Source organism: Syzygium oleosum, unplaced genomic scaffold, assembly GCF_021117445.2.
Source record: "Syzygium oleosum isolate NSW1041296 unplaced genomic scaffold, Sole_v2.1 Sole_v2.21, whole genome shotgun sequence".
In the NCBI taxonomy this organism is placed as follows: domain Eukaryota; kingdom Viridiplantae; phylum Streptophyta; class Magnoliopsida; order Myrtales; family Myrtaceae; genus Syzygium; species Syzygium oleosum.
Genome location: NW_026607505.1, coordinates 5966944 through 5981848, shown reverse-complemented (window position 1 = coordinate 5981848; position 14905 = coordinate 5966944). Strand labels below are relative to the sequence as shown.

The 14905-nt window shown below is 38.5% G+C and overlaps 1 protein-coding gene across 2 annotated transcripts; it reads right to left on the bottom strand.

Moving 5' to 3' along the window:
• Positions 1-2392, bottom strand: LOC115670933 (uncharacterized). Of its 2 annotated transcripts, XM_030592342.2 has the most exons (4): positions 2318-2392; positions 2063-2163; positions 607-685; positions 1-290 (listed from the first exon to the last, which is right to left on the bottom strand). In XM_030592342.2, exons 1-4 carry the CDS (start codon positions 2318-2320, stop codon positions 243-245), a joined length of 231 nt encoding a protein of 76 aa, XP_030448202.1. In that variant the 5' UTR covers positions 2321-2392; the 3' UTR covers positions 1-242. The 2 variants fall into 2 exon arrangements, with proteins under 2 accessions (XP_030448202.1, XP_056176721.1); XM_056320746.1 differs by having other exon boundaries at positions 2063-2345.
• Between the last annotated feature and the right edge of the window lie 12513 nt (positions 2393-14905).

The following is a 14905-nucleotide window of genomic DNA, read 5'->3' as shown; positions in this document are numbered from 1 at the left end:
TTAGCAAATAAAGGGGCTGCACATTGAAAATCAACGGGTCGAAGCAATTTACGCCAAGCACATTTAACCAAGATAGATAACAGCCATCCGCATATAGACGAGTTATTATTAATAAGTATGCTCTCCCTCTTCTACAGCAACGACCTCATTCCAAATCATGAACTCATGCTAAATTGTCCGCTTCGGGAAAATCACCCATCTGACGCAGAATACGTGCTGCGTAAAAGCTACAGAGCTTTGTATCAGACGTAGACGCCACAAGAGAGGAGTAAGAACAACGACCCGAAACCCTGCACCAAATGCAAAAACATGTTATCAGCAATAAGAACTAGTAGTTCTGGTATTTTACCGGATTACCATTATAGTCAATCTTTGCAATCGAATGATATAACCATCAATTCAATTGAAAAAAAAAAAGGTTCACTTGAGTACAATGAGAAAATCCATTGACACAAGGATGACGGAAGAAGACAATGAAATGGCTAATTATAGTTATTAACTGAAGCTGAGGACTGTAACTAAAAATAGGATATGAGAAATTTTATGCAATGTGGGAGAAGCAACAAATTTATTCAGTATAATAAGACCAAAGATGAAGTGAAATACCAGGAAGATGGAGGCCACAGCTCCTGTAAAAAGCTCCTTAGCTAGGCTACGATTTCGCCTAGAAGAGGTTGCTTCATAGCTTCAAAAACAACAAAGCATGTTTACAACTGTTTACTGATTTCTAGCCAAAAAAAACTGTATACTGATTAACGACATGAAAGTTTCTAGCATATACAGTACAATAACTATGAATGATGTACAGCAAATTACAGTGTACTCTTGTCAGAAACCATCCATGAGGAAAATGTCAAATTTAGACAGCTTTGCAGTAAGGACCATGCAGCACCGACCCTCATCATTATTAGGGAATTCTTCAATTTGTCCATGAGGAAAAACAACTGCACCATATGCCACTGAAGTTGCAACAACTAGTTCAATTGAAGCCTATGTCGAATAACCTTAAACCGAGGACGCGAGGGAATATAAAACCAGGCTGTGCACCAATATGCACAGCTTTTAATGAGGGACCTTCTAGCAAGTCCACAACTATATCTAGATACCATTTCGCCTCCACTACCATGAAGGAACCCAACAGGATATGTTTGCTCACTCTGTGCTCAATTTATATTAAGGGACTTTCGTGCACTCATATCTAAGTCCATTTAAACAGCGTTTTCCGTGCCTTCAAATAGACAGGATAAAAGACCACCATAGTTACCCAATAAAATATTCTAGAGGCTCGGAATAAATAGCCTTGTTTTGATCAAGTTCTGAAGAATCCTTTTACTAAAAACAACAGGAGATGCAGAAGATGTCGGCATCTGGTAAGTATTACCAAATTATTGAACAAACAGGATTGATACACATTGCATTTCGCAATTTGCACGTAGGAATCTATATAGCAGTTGATACGCGATACAAAAGCTTCGTGTTCATGGAAAATGAAAATAGCAACTCATACTATTCACCCAGTTCCCTCGCGAACTCGAATATAATAATCATTTGACCGATCCTTAAAAGCCGCGATTAAATTGCCCGTTAAAGACCAACCTGCATCCCAACTCACCTTTCTTCACAGAGAATGCCTAAATGCTATCATCCAATGGCTTCAAGAAAACTACTAGCCAACAAGAGCGACATCGTTGGCCGTTGCCTAGAGAAATGATTTGCTCGAAGATTAAGGCGCAGTAAGTGCCACTTACTCCAATACGCAAGTAAATGGTAACTCACCTGCACATATCAAAAAGCCCCTCTTCCTAGAGTTCTATTTCCCAGATCAGAGCATCAAAGTTACTCCTCCAAAAAGGGTCATGTGAAAAACCCTCATGGCCTTCAATCAGCCCAAATGCCATCATCTGATCGTTCATATCATCAACTCAAGAAAACGCTCGACTCATGGAAAAGAATGTCCTCATTGGATCCGAACAGCAGAATAGCTCAATGCAAGCACGCCCCAAAAACAAAAGAAAACAGCCCTTTTGCGGGGAAGTGCCTGGGGATCAGACGGGAGCCTTACACGAAGAACGAAGCCGCGATGACGAGTCCGATCGCGAGCATCAACACGGACAGCGTCGGGTACCACGAGATCGGCACGGGACTGGTGATGGGTTTCTGAGCCTTCATTGTATATCAGAAGAAACGTCACGAGACGAAGGACGGAGAGATGAATACAAAGAGAAATTCCGGGAAAAAAGGGGATGATAGTGATTCACAAGCAGAAACGAGTGGGAATTCAGAGATGGAACTTGAAGGGTGGATTCGTCGACTTTACCATGGCCGAGCGGGGGGGGAGTGGGTGTCTCTCCGCTGGTGAAGAGAAGGGGACACCGCCGTTCGGTCTCGAACTGACTGGTGATCGACGAACGAGTAAGAAGTTGGATATATAGGTGCGGGCTTCGCCGGCCCAAAAACATTTTGATAACACAAGCAACGAGCCCAATTCCCCACAACCCCCCCCAAAAAAAAAAGGATATCGATCACCAGCCACGGAGAGACTAGGCGGGCCAAATTTTATGTGGAGCCGACGAGCTGGAAGAAAAGCTTCCCCCGCTACTTAGGTATGTAAAATGGGTGGGTCGGGTTAGATTTGAATCGAGTCTAAAATGATCCGGCTCATATTGACTCATAAAACCCGTTTTGACTAATTTCCATACAATACAATTCTAGCGACCCATATTCGATCTGACCCGACCCATATTACTAAAAAACTTCAACATGTTTCTTATAAGTTTTTAAAAATATATATATTGCTAAAACATTGTGGACAATTTTTTATAAATTTTTTTTTTAAAAAAATGTGATTTTTAAAAATATTTTTATATTCTTTTTCGTTTTCCTTTCTTTTTTATCTTCTACGTCCGGCGACGACTGATGACCGGTGACCGACGATGATCGGCGGCGTCCGGTGACTACCGGCGGCGTTCGACAACGACCAGTGAATGGCAGTCGGCGAGTCATCGGCTACCCCTGCTGGATTTCCTAGAAAGAAAAAAGAAAAAAATTAAAATATAAAAAATTATGAAAAATCAGAAAATTAAAAGAATTAAAAAAATGACTTGTCTATCTATGGCTCACTTAACGAACCCATTTATGACCCATTTAAAACATATTTAAGACCATTAAGATGTTAACTAACCCATATATGACCACTTAAACTTGTTTTCAAAACTTAAGTAAATTTATTTATGACCCACACCATTAATAGATGGATTAAAATATGGGTTCTAGACCCATTTTGTCACCTTTATCCACTATCAGATCAGACAAAAAACTAGAGTTGCTCACAAGTTAGGAACTAGATTAATCGAAAGCCTCATTGAGTCATAACTAGGACCATTATATGGGTGGATCGGGTTGGATTTTTGGTTGGGTCGGACCATCTCCGACCCAAATTGATCCATTTAGCCCATTTTGACCCATTTATATGTAAATTTAGTGAGCCATACTCAACCAGAACTGTATCCAACCAACCCATTTACTAAATACATCCTTATTTATTCAACTTATATCTGCCCTGTAGGCCCGTCCAAATGATTCATAGACTCATTTCTTAATCCATATTTAATGGGTTGAATTTTTATATGAGTTAATTATATTCAATAAATGAGTCATAAATTCGTTTAATATGGAAAAATCCAAAATAATATGGGTATTAAATGGGTTCACAGCTTACTTCGACCCTATCCACCTCTATGACTCTCTCTCACCCTCACTCAATCTTGCGCTCGCTCACTCTGTACTCTCACCTTAGTTTGGGTATGAGTTTTCTTAGATTTGATTAAATATAGATGTGTTTTAATAATATGGGTAAAGTTGAGTACATGTTGGTATGTTTTGAGTCAGGTATAGATTACTAATTTTGCATTGAATGAAGTTTGGTCAAACAAGATAAATGGGTTAATTTTAGTCGGGCCATTTTTCACCCGACCCGACCCACTCGTTTGATGGGTCTACCACTTAGTTGACCCACTTTAAAGTCTTCATGAATATATGTTATTTGTATAAAATTGTTATTTCGATTATAAGATGCTAAAAAAGTGGCTTTCAACATTGCATAGAATTACGAAGAATAAAAAAAGTTAGTACTTGATAGTGAATTTATAAAATTACGGCAACAAATAACATGGAGAAGGTAAGATATTGAAGAAGATGATATATGCTGACCACAGATTGCAATGACAACAATTAAAATTTGAATATTACATAAACAATGACAAATGCAATCAAGGAAATATATACTCCAATAACTAACAAATGAAACTTACAAGATTAATAAAAAAAAAATAATAATTGGGAAAAAAGGAACCTATCTCGATATTTTTAACAATGGTGAAGTTTGCCCATTTTGCGAGCCCACCAAGTCTTCTTAGGTTGTGTTTGATTATCCGGATATTTTTGCCGAATAGGATAATGTCGGATAGGATAAGGATATGATAAGATTTTAAATATCCCATTTAATGTTTGTTGACGTTCGGATATAACATGGATTCAAATAAATATTATCCAAATAAATATTTGATTTGTCGGATTAAAATCAAAAATAAATCATGGAGATAAGACAACCCCTCTTCCTCGTGAAGCAGAGGAGGAGGCCGTGAAGCAGAGGAAGCCGGTGTCGCTCAACTCAGCTTCCATAGAGAAAACAACACTCTAAAAACTAGGTAGAAAAATTGCTGGGAAGTGAGGCGAACCGAGTATCTCTTTGCTGGAGATAGACAATCGTGTGGATCTTCAATAAATAACTGAACTCGAGAAAAATCCTAGCTTTGCACTTCTCCGGAGATGTCAAGTTACTGGGTTGATCATTTAAGGACGATATTATCAAATCGGGGTCTTTAAGGTGTGTAGAATAGAGAGGAGAGAGCATGGGATGGGATTTAAAGAAATGAAGGGGACGGGGCAGTTTTTTTAGAGATGATGAAAACAATCTCAGACAGCCCCTGAGCTTTTTGCCTGCTCCTTTCTATTCTTCATAGCTTTTCTCAATTTCTATATCGCTCTCTCAATGGATAACCCAGAATGAAATCTGCAATGCGAAGGCTTAAGATCCACTACCATGCAAGCAACCACGAAGAGGTGGCTCGGCCATGGACGGCCAACGAATGTGAGCAGCTACAACTAAGATGGTGGCTCGGCCATGGACCCTGGCTCCAAATCTCCCCTCGTTGATCATGGACCAGCGGCATCACCGGCCAGAACTAGTCGGCTTCATCTTCCCGTGGTTGCCATGGCTCCGGCCAGAACTAGTCGGCTTCATCTTCCCGTGGTTGCCATGGCTCCGGCCAGATCTTAGCAGTAGCAACAAAGGGAAATGGGGAGGAACAGAGAAAAATTTTAATTTTCCAAATTTCACATATCCTATTAGGGTCTATCCCAACCCCTAGGTGGGATTTTTTTATCCGAACTATATTCGGGCTATATCCGGTCATATCCGGATTTCGAGTCACTCCAAACACCGGATAGGATAAAAATTATCCTATCCGAAGTTTTATCCGGCCCACTAAACGCAGCCTTAGAACTTGAAATAGTACAAAGAGTTTATTTAATAAACTATGAATTCATTTAATACCAATTTATTTTTGGGTTTTGCCATTCTAAACCTATTTATTGAACATAACTAACCAAATAATGACCTAGTCCATCAAATGTAGGTTAAAAATTGGGCTATGGCTCATTTTGACAGGTTTAGTCACAACCCAAATAGACTAGTAGAACAAAGCACATGCCAATCGTGCAGCAAACCATATCCTCCATTTCCATGATCCTACAAGAGACCAACCGCCATTCGCGTTGGTGTTGCAAGGTAATCGAACCGTGCTTCGTAACTGCAACAATGTCTCGATGCTTCCCCACCATAATCTTCCTAGCCATACTAGTGACCATGACCCCATGTTCACCCTCGACCCGACCTTATCTCTCTTCCTTCAACGTCTCCGACTCTTGCATCACCACCTAATGGACCCTCGTCTTCTCCGTCGAGCACCCGAGATAACTTGTCCCGGTTATGTACACCCACACAAAAAGCCACCATTTACTTGGACTCCGCTCCTTTGGTCCATACCGAGCTTGGTCCTTTCGCTCAAAAAGCCATGAGCCTCGCTAATGTTCAAGCTAGTTGTTAGAGTAATTAAATATAAAATCACGCATTCATATAACAGTTTAAACTTTTAGAACAGTTGGCAGTGATCCCACAAAATCTCACATGATATCAGAGTAAGAGATCCTGAGTTAAAATCTTTTCATGCCCTTATTTGCCTCCCTAACTATATATTTCCACACCTAGGCTTAGGCCAAAGTCCAGCCTACTTGTGAAGGTAATAAATATTAAACCGCGTCTTCATCGAACAATTTAAACTTTAAAAAAGTTAGCAATTGTCCTATAAAATCTCACATTAGTTTTTGCTTTGCCTTGCCCAAGGCAAACGAGTTCTCTATTAACAGTCTTGTCTCGGGTTTGGAGCGGGGTGAAGTGAGGGTCGATGTCATTTAAGCTCCATTGCATTCTTGGTTTCTCTGGTTATGTATAGATGTTAGGCTTATAACTTTTGTTTTGTTCTCTATGAAAAAAATGACTTGTTTTCTCCAATTTTCGCGTACCTCAACGATCCATCTTCCTAGACAATTTTAAGTGCATTCAGAATTTCTCTTAAAATGCTTCCAACAAGACTTGAACCAATACTATTAGAGTTGTCATTTAAGGCAATAATATTAAGGCTTACGATTTTTTTGCACTTCACGTGGAAATTAATAATTACTATTAACTATTTTGTAGATGATGATAGTCATTTTTTCAAATTTAATTAATTATTTATGTAAGAAACTACGACATTTGATTCACGAACGTTTTTTATGACACAAAAAAGATAAGACGAAACATCATAAAAGGTTGAATTTAATAAAAAAAGATCATAAACTTAGCCAAGAAATGGAAGAGGAAGGAAAACCATAGAAATATAACCTTTTGGCCACTCTCGACCCATTTTGGCTCAAGCTAAGAACGACTCCAGTAGGTATGAGCGGTTTTGGGGGTAGGTTCTAGGTTCATCACTGTCGGAAACAGTTTCCCAATTTTTGGAACATGAAACCCACCCTGCACACCCTATAAAGTGGAACCTACCCTATCAATCAGTTTCAAGATTTACTCAAGAGCCAGCCAATTCTGACAAACTTACCTATGGTAACACCAGTTCTCCATAAACTGATAGGCCAATTCTCTAGCATTTGTCTCAGTTCCTCTAATGCGCCTTCGTCCTGGTAGAGCTTTAGAACAATTGATGTGCCATCATCGTTAGATGTTTTCGCACTTCACAAATATATATAAAGGTTATGCATATAGTTTGGGCAATAACAAATGATTGCTTCATGGAGAATTACGTGATGCTTATGTTGTATTACCTTTGTACTGTCTCTCGATCTAAAAGTGTAGAAGTACAAATATTACGTGATCTAGAAACAACACGAGACCCCTAATAATATGGTATAGTTCCTGATTTGATTCTTGCCCAGGAACCGGGAACTAAACTGCACAGCACCGATTTCACTTTTTCTGAAAATGATAACTGCTAGAACCTGGAACCGAACCGGTTCCTATGGTAGGTTCAGTCTGGTTCCCAAGTCTACCCTAGACCCGTGGTTACCCCTAGACTTCGGTGCATGTGAATGCCACGAAATAAAGAACCAAATAATTTTTTTTATTTTCTATTTTTGATTAATAAGAATTATATTAATACGAAGTGAAAACAGGAAAGCTAATCTGGATTATAAACCTCACATTTGAACCCTTCAGTTTATACAATCTTATGAATCACAATTTTCCACGTAAACTTAATCATAGGAGCTTGATCTATATTTCTTTCGCGTTTCAACCGGATGAAACCGGCACGTTGTGTGGAATTAATTTGCATCATAGATAATCAAAGCGATGATCTAACAAACAAATTGGAAATTATAAAATTATAATGTGAATAAATCAGTAATTTTTTGGTCTTTATTCTCTTAAACAGATTGTAATCCTTTCGATATATGGACTTCGGAGATGTTTGAATAAAAATGTCGAAAAGCGAAGTGCGGGGAGAAAAAGAAACGAATGAAAAAGAGAAACAGCAACAAAAGTCAATATTGAGAATTTGGGTCATCGGACTTGAGATGCAATGGCAATATTATTGGAGTTTAACATTTTAAAAGAAAGAAAATAAATACTAAAATAAGAAAAAAGGTATGAGTTCGCAATCTACGTTTTCTTATAGCACCATCTCCGTGTCTCATGACATCATACCAAAATCCATCATTGTTGGATATCACATACAAAACTCTTAAACATGATTCCTTATTGGAGATGAGGAAAGAGCCAATGGGTAAAGCTTGTCCTTTTCATAGTAAGTTTCGTGATTGACATTTTGCAGATCGAAAAACTTTAATATTGAACCGTGAATATTAATCAATAAAAACTATATATCAGGAAATACATTGGAGAAGTGCATGTGCTCCGTTTTGACATAAAATATGCTTTTTTAGTCACCATTTGACATGTGACTACCTTCGAGGAAAGTCGCTATAAACTCAGTTGACGTGGTTCACACACGTCATCTATATGCGTCTCTCAACCGATGCTCTCAAATTCTACGAAATTTCGGAAGAAAAAACATCGTAGACAAACATGATGTCCTTTTGCGGGACCTTCAATTTCGTTCCATTCTTTTTCAGATCTTGACACCGGACGTCGCACGTCTAACTACGAATCAGGGGACACAGCCGACACCTATATAAGAGGAAGGCTGATAAGATCCTTCCCCCACTGTCAATCTCGTACCAAAAACCAGCGTCTGTAGAGCCAGCACAAGCCAGCCACACAGCGAAACCATGTCCTCCGATCCCGTGACCGAGCAAGAGACCCGCCACGGTTCTCGTGGGTGTCGCAAGGCCGCCGAGCCGTGCCTCGTGACCGCGATGCTCTGTCTCTGCTTCCCCATCATCATCTTCCTAGCCATACCGGCGACCATGTCCCCGACATTCACCGTCGACCCGACCTCGTCAATCCCTTCCTTCAATGTGTCCGACTCTCGTGTCGCCGCCGAATGGACCCTCGTCTTCTCGGTCGAGAACCCGAGCAAACTCGTCCCGGTTAAGTACACCCGCATGAAGGCCACCATCTTCATGGACTCCGCTCCTTTGGCTCACGCCAAGGTCGAACCTTTCGTTCAAAAAGCCGCAAGCCACACCAACGTTCGAGCTCTTTGTCGCTCCGACTTGCCCAGGGCAAACGAGTTGTCTATTAAAAGTCTGGTGGCGGGCTTGGAGCGTCGTGAAGTGGGGGTCGATGTGGTTTTGAGCTCCAGTCGGCGGCTCGGCTTAGGCGCGTGGTGGGTTCCTGCATTCGACGTATCTGTCACATGCAACGACATGATATTTACTGCTGAATCCGACAGTGGTGGGCTGACGCTGCTCGCCGGCACCGCATATTGCATTCTTGGTCTCTTCGGTTATATATAGATGCTGAAGTTCGGGCTTATAGCTTCTTCTTCTTTTTTATTTAAGCGTCATGTATATATGAGAAACTACGGATTGGATTCACTAGATTTCTGATGATACAAGAATAGCTGCAGATGGATCTTGAACTGGCAAGATATATAGAGCGAGGATATGTGTCCTCTGCGTAGGCGTATGTTACCCCCAAAATGACCAAAATGCCTGTGTCTTTGGTGTAATTCGCCTCTGATCTAAGATATATTATATGCTTCTTCTTTTTTTGAAAAATGACACAAATAGTCCCTAAATTTTAGCCCAATTTATTATGTCGTTCCCGAACTTTTAATTTGTTCAGTGTGATTCGTGAACCATTTATACATGTTATGAAAATGTTCAATATTATCATTATATTAATTCAAATTAACGGGATTTCCTAATTTGGCTTCCAATCCGGTACATTTGAACGGTGAACAAAAAAGAGTTACACGTGGATTATCCACGTAGGATATTTAACTCAAATTAGAATATAATAATAATTAATTTAATTCGTTCAGTTTGCAAAAATGATTATCCATGTTATACGATGACTTGGATCATTATATCTTGATTTGAGTTGAATATCTTACATAAATAAATCACGTGTAACGTTATCTTTTTGTCCATCGTTCAAACTTACCGAATTGGAAGCTAAACCAAAAAGTTCCGTTAACTTGAATTAATAGAAGTTTAACATTGGATATTTTCATATGAACTAGGGACTAGATTGAACATTTACCAAAAGTACAGAGAAACATTGAACAGATTGAAAGTTCTAGAAACGACATTGCACGTTGAACCAAAGTTTAAAAATCATTTGTGTAATTATCTCTCTCTTTCTCTCTTTTTTATTTGTTGTCGACCAACGAACGTATGTGGACAACAAACTAGGCCAACTTGAAGGCCCGCCCGGCCCAATACGGCAACTGATCAACTCCAGCCCAGTTGATTGTGAATGGAAGGGCTTTTTCTTGGGCCTGGGCTCCAATCGGACGATGGCTTGGTTTGAGAAATTCCATCTAACCCAGATTATAAGTCCAACACCGAATTTGGCTCGTTAAATTTTCGAAGATATATATTCCAAGATAAGAACTAATTTAACATGACTAGAAAAGTGGGAAAATGGATGCTTGGCTTCGTAACTACTGTAAAAATCTTACTTAAAAAAATTTACATATCATATTTATCTACACTACTATTGTAGCCAATTTTGATGTTGATCTCCCTTCAAGGTCGTTAATAACCTTACTTAAATTGAGATAGTTGTACAACATGATTGTTGAAATATCCACGTCACTTGATTATGGGGTATATTTGCTCTTTATTGAAGAAAAGTTTACGCTACCAAAAATAACTGTACATGTGCATTATTGCTCTGCTCTAATTAATAGTTAATGTAAATTTTCACATTAAATTCATATTTATATATTAAAGTACGATGGAGTGGGGTGACCAATACTACACCTTGAAAATTTTACCAGCATGACCTCGTCAATTGTTTCATCTTTTTTTTTGGTCGGAATGTTGTTTCATCTTAACAACTTGAAAATAACAGTTATTCACCCAAAAAGTCTAAAATGGTGACTATTATATATTTGAGCGGGTGGTTTCTTTGATAGTGATATTTTTTTTAATTGTGAGTAGATATTCCCCCTAAAACCAATTTCGAATAACACTCAAAAAGTTTCTTTGCTTTTTTCCAAAAAAAATAGTAAAACTATTTATGAGTAATAAAATGATAAACCAATCCAAATTTGCTGATTTTTCTTCCCAGCAGAAGCAAACTAAGTAAAATGACTCTTAAGACTTGCGTACTTGGTTCTATCATCTGGAAGTTTAGCTCTTGAAAGCTAAAGTGGTCTAAATCCTTGTCTGTAAGTTTCAAGGATCAATTATAGTGGTGGAAGAGCTTTATGATTTGCGGATTCTCTTCCATTACTAATGTAGTGTTTAGGTACCGGGTCTGAATTCTATTGAATAGCCTGACGGAAAATCAAATAGTGGTTGTGAAAATGGCTGAAGATACTTTCTATACATACTCAGAAGAGTACTTAAGTCCTTAATATCCAATAACAATGTCATTAATTATTAGATTTATTAAATGAAAGAAGAAGTTCTTTCTTTTCAATAAACCATAGTCAAGAATGGAATAGGCAGTCTTCCAATCGTTTTATAGAGACAATCCTTAGGCAGTAAGAGTTAGATCAAATGGGAAATAAAGTATTTGACAGACAACGATCTATCTTGACATTCTATTTGCTTATTTCTATACCTTTAATTTTGGTAAAAATAAAGACAAGAAACAAAAGAATAGGCCTTTTTATTCTTGCTTCTTAGGAAGATTCTCTCGAAAATTTTATATGGGTCGTTGCATATTTTGCTTGTGCTTAAAGGTTCGTGGATTTTCGACCCAAGAAAAAAAGTTTTCTGATTCTACTGAAAATATAATATCCTATAAAAATTTGTTATACGCAAATTTATCACAGCCTTTCATCAATTGCGTTGGTTCAGAATTTCCTTCAAAGAGAAAGGGAACATAATTTACATAGACTAGTAAGACTTGCTTGGGCTGCTTTAATGATAGTCTTTCCATTTTCTCTTTCACTCGTAGTAAGAGGCAGAAGTAGACTCTAGAGATACTACTAATTGAGGCAAGAAAACAAAGATCATTTTGCAAAGGCTTTTTACTTGGTATATTTGATTGTTTTTGTTTTTCTCTCCCTTTTTATTAAGGGAAAAACACCCTCTTATTATATTAAGTAGATACATACCTTTCATGGGAAACAACATATACAGAGTGGTTGTCCCAGGAGAGGCTATGCATAATAACATCTTACTTTGGCAAGTCACATGTTGCGCACTCACTTTGCCACTCATGTATTATTCTATAATCTCATTTATATAATAATCAGACTTTGTTGACTCATTTCATATCATGGTTCAAAAGCTTAAGTTAAATGGTGGATTTTAATATTCCTTCTCAAATTTCGAAGAAATTTCCGAAGAAACTTCTTGATCACTTGTTAACCGTTCTATCAATTGTTTATTGGGAATGTTAAAAGGCAGAAAGAATCTGAGGACTTGAAAGCTGCATAGTGCCAATTTTGCAGATCCTCCAAAAAATGACCTTTGAAAAGAGAAAGGGAGGAGAAAATACCTAATATTTTCTCGGGAGGGGGTGGCTTTACCTAAACAAATAGGGGGCGCGCGCTTCGAGGCCTTCGAGAATCTGCTCTCTTCTTTTGTCCAAATGAATCTGCTCTCGGGAGGGGTGGCTTTACCCAATATCTTCCTTTACTTTCTTTATATTAAGTACTCAGTAGATTTTTTCTAGCCAAAAAAAAGTATTCAGTAGATTTCCTCAGTTGACATGTCGGCTCTGTGGTCTTTTTTGGGTGTGTGGCTTAAGAAATGGTTGGAAATATAGTAAGCGTCGAACTGACCAGACTTGTCGGATCATCGCTTGCCTTCTGTTCATCAAGATTTCGAGTTGGCATGGGGTTCTTGATGGAAGAACCCAACAAGGTTTTTGTGGCCTGCGAATCAGCTAAAGTTGGCATTCAAAGTGGATGGCCACATAATCCAATCGATGTAACTGGGAGCTTATGGTCTGATATAGTTTGTTTGATCACGACGGTACGATTTGATTCAACGTGAGCACATTACCACTCTTGGATCCGGGTGGATTGAACCCTTTTGTTTTTGCTTGTCTGCAGTTGTGAATTGGGGTGATCTCGTCGAGTCAATACAGTTGGAGTCTTGATGGAAAAGGGCGCAAAACTGCTCCTTTTTTCCAGGAAGGGCCTGCAAAAATTGCTCTTTTGCTAAAAGGAAGCGAAAAAGGTTTGAGCTCGTGTGGAGTGCGCGAGAGGTGATGGCGATTGTGATGTTCCAACTTCCCAAGTGCTGTTCTTCTTAAGCTCATGGAACGAAGTTTTCCAACAGGAGTTTCCTGGTTGCCTGCTTCAGTTGGATCTTACTAACGAACGCTCTTGTTGTGTCGCTTGTTAAACATATCGATTGTGCTTCAGTTGGATCTAGTCTCGTCGCACCTTTAGCCAACGGGACTAGATCTTAATGGAGCACCACTTTGCACAAACAAACCATGAACATAGTCCTCGTCCAGCCAACGATGATCACAAACGAGATTACTTTGTTGAAATATTCATCAGTCTTTTACAAAAAGTGAGATACTCAAATGAATCATTGATGCCAGTACCGTATGCTAAGAAGCATTTCTATGCTGATACCATATGTTGAGAAACATTGGAGAGTTCCCTAACCGATCAATCATCAAGGAAATATTATTGAGAGGGATTTCAAGACCGAGTGAATTAGATACGTACCTACTTAGATCCAATTTATTCAATAAAACCTTAATTTTTTTTGGCATTTATATGGTACCGCATACTTACACGATACAATCGATTAAATTACCTTTTATTAAGATTTTTAGAGAGTCCCATAGAGACACTTCTGAGCAACAAAATAGGATTGTTTGCAATTTTCGATCCATCGATTTCTTTTTCAAATATGTGCGATCGGTGCTTTGATTATCAAGCAATTCTTCAATATGAATTTTCTTAAGAAATGCCCGTGGGAAAACATGTTTAACACAAGCCTTAACATAACTAGATAAACGGTCTTGCAAGCAAGAACCCTAAAGGTTTTGAAGATGTCTCGTTAGTATATATCACGTTATACAAACTATACTCCACAATATGAATTCATTCTCTACAGGTCTTGATCCTGACGTGGCCAACGACCTTTTGCTTTTTGGGTGAGTGACCATGACTCAAATGACAGCAACATGTAGGGTATTATCGTGACGTCGCAGGAAGATTTCTTTATCGAGTCGTTGTTCAAGAATGATGACCCACTATAGATGGTAATCATGGTTTCATGCGTCCCACTAATAAAATGACAAAAGAAGGAGAAGCCAAGGGTTTCTTATTGATTTTCTTATCACGAGCAAATCGTACACACGCGACACGAGTAAAGGTGACAATTTTCAAAACAAAAACCAAGACTTAAATCAACCTTATACATATATACAGACTTAATCAATCTTATGTATAGATTTTTGGGTAAACTACAAAAAGGGTCTCTCTACTATTGCCGCCATTATAATTTTTCAGACAGATTTAGTCCCTAAATTAACTAGTCACAGTTTTTAGGGCAAATTTTTTGTTTCAGTCCAAATATTGGTCGGGAAATGTATCCAAGATTTAAGACTTTTCTTAAATCAGAAAAAGATCCACCAGGGCAAAATATTAGAGATGTAAGATATAGAAGAGGAAGAAATGATTTGTTTTGCCATTTTTTCATCTTTGAATTGTAAATGAATCAACCTCATTCA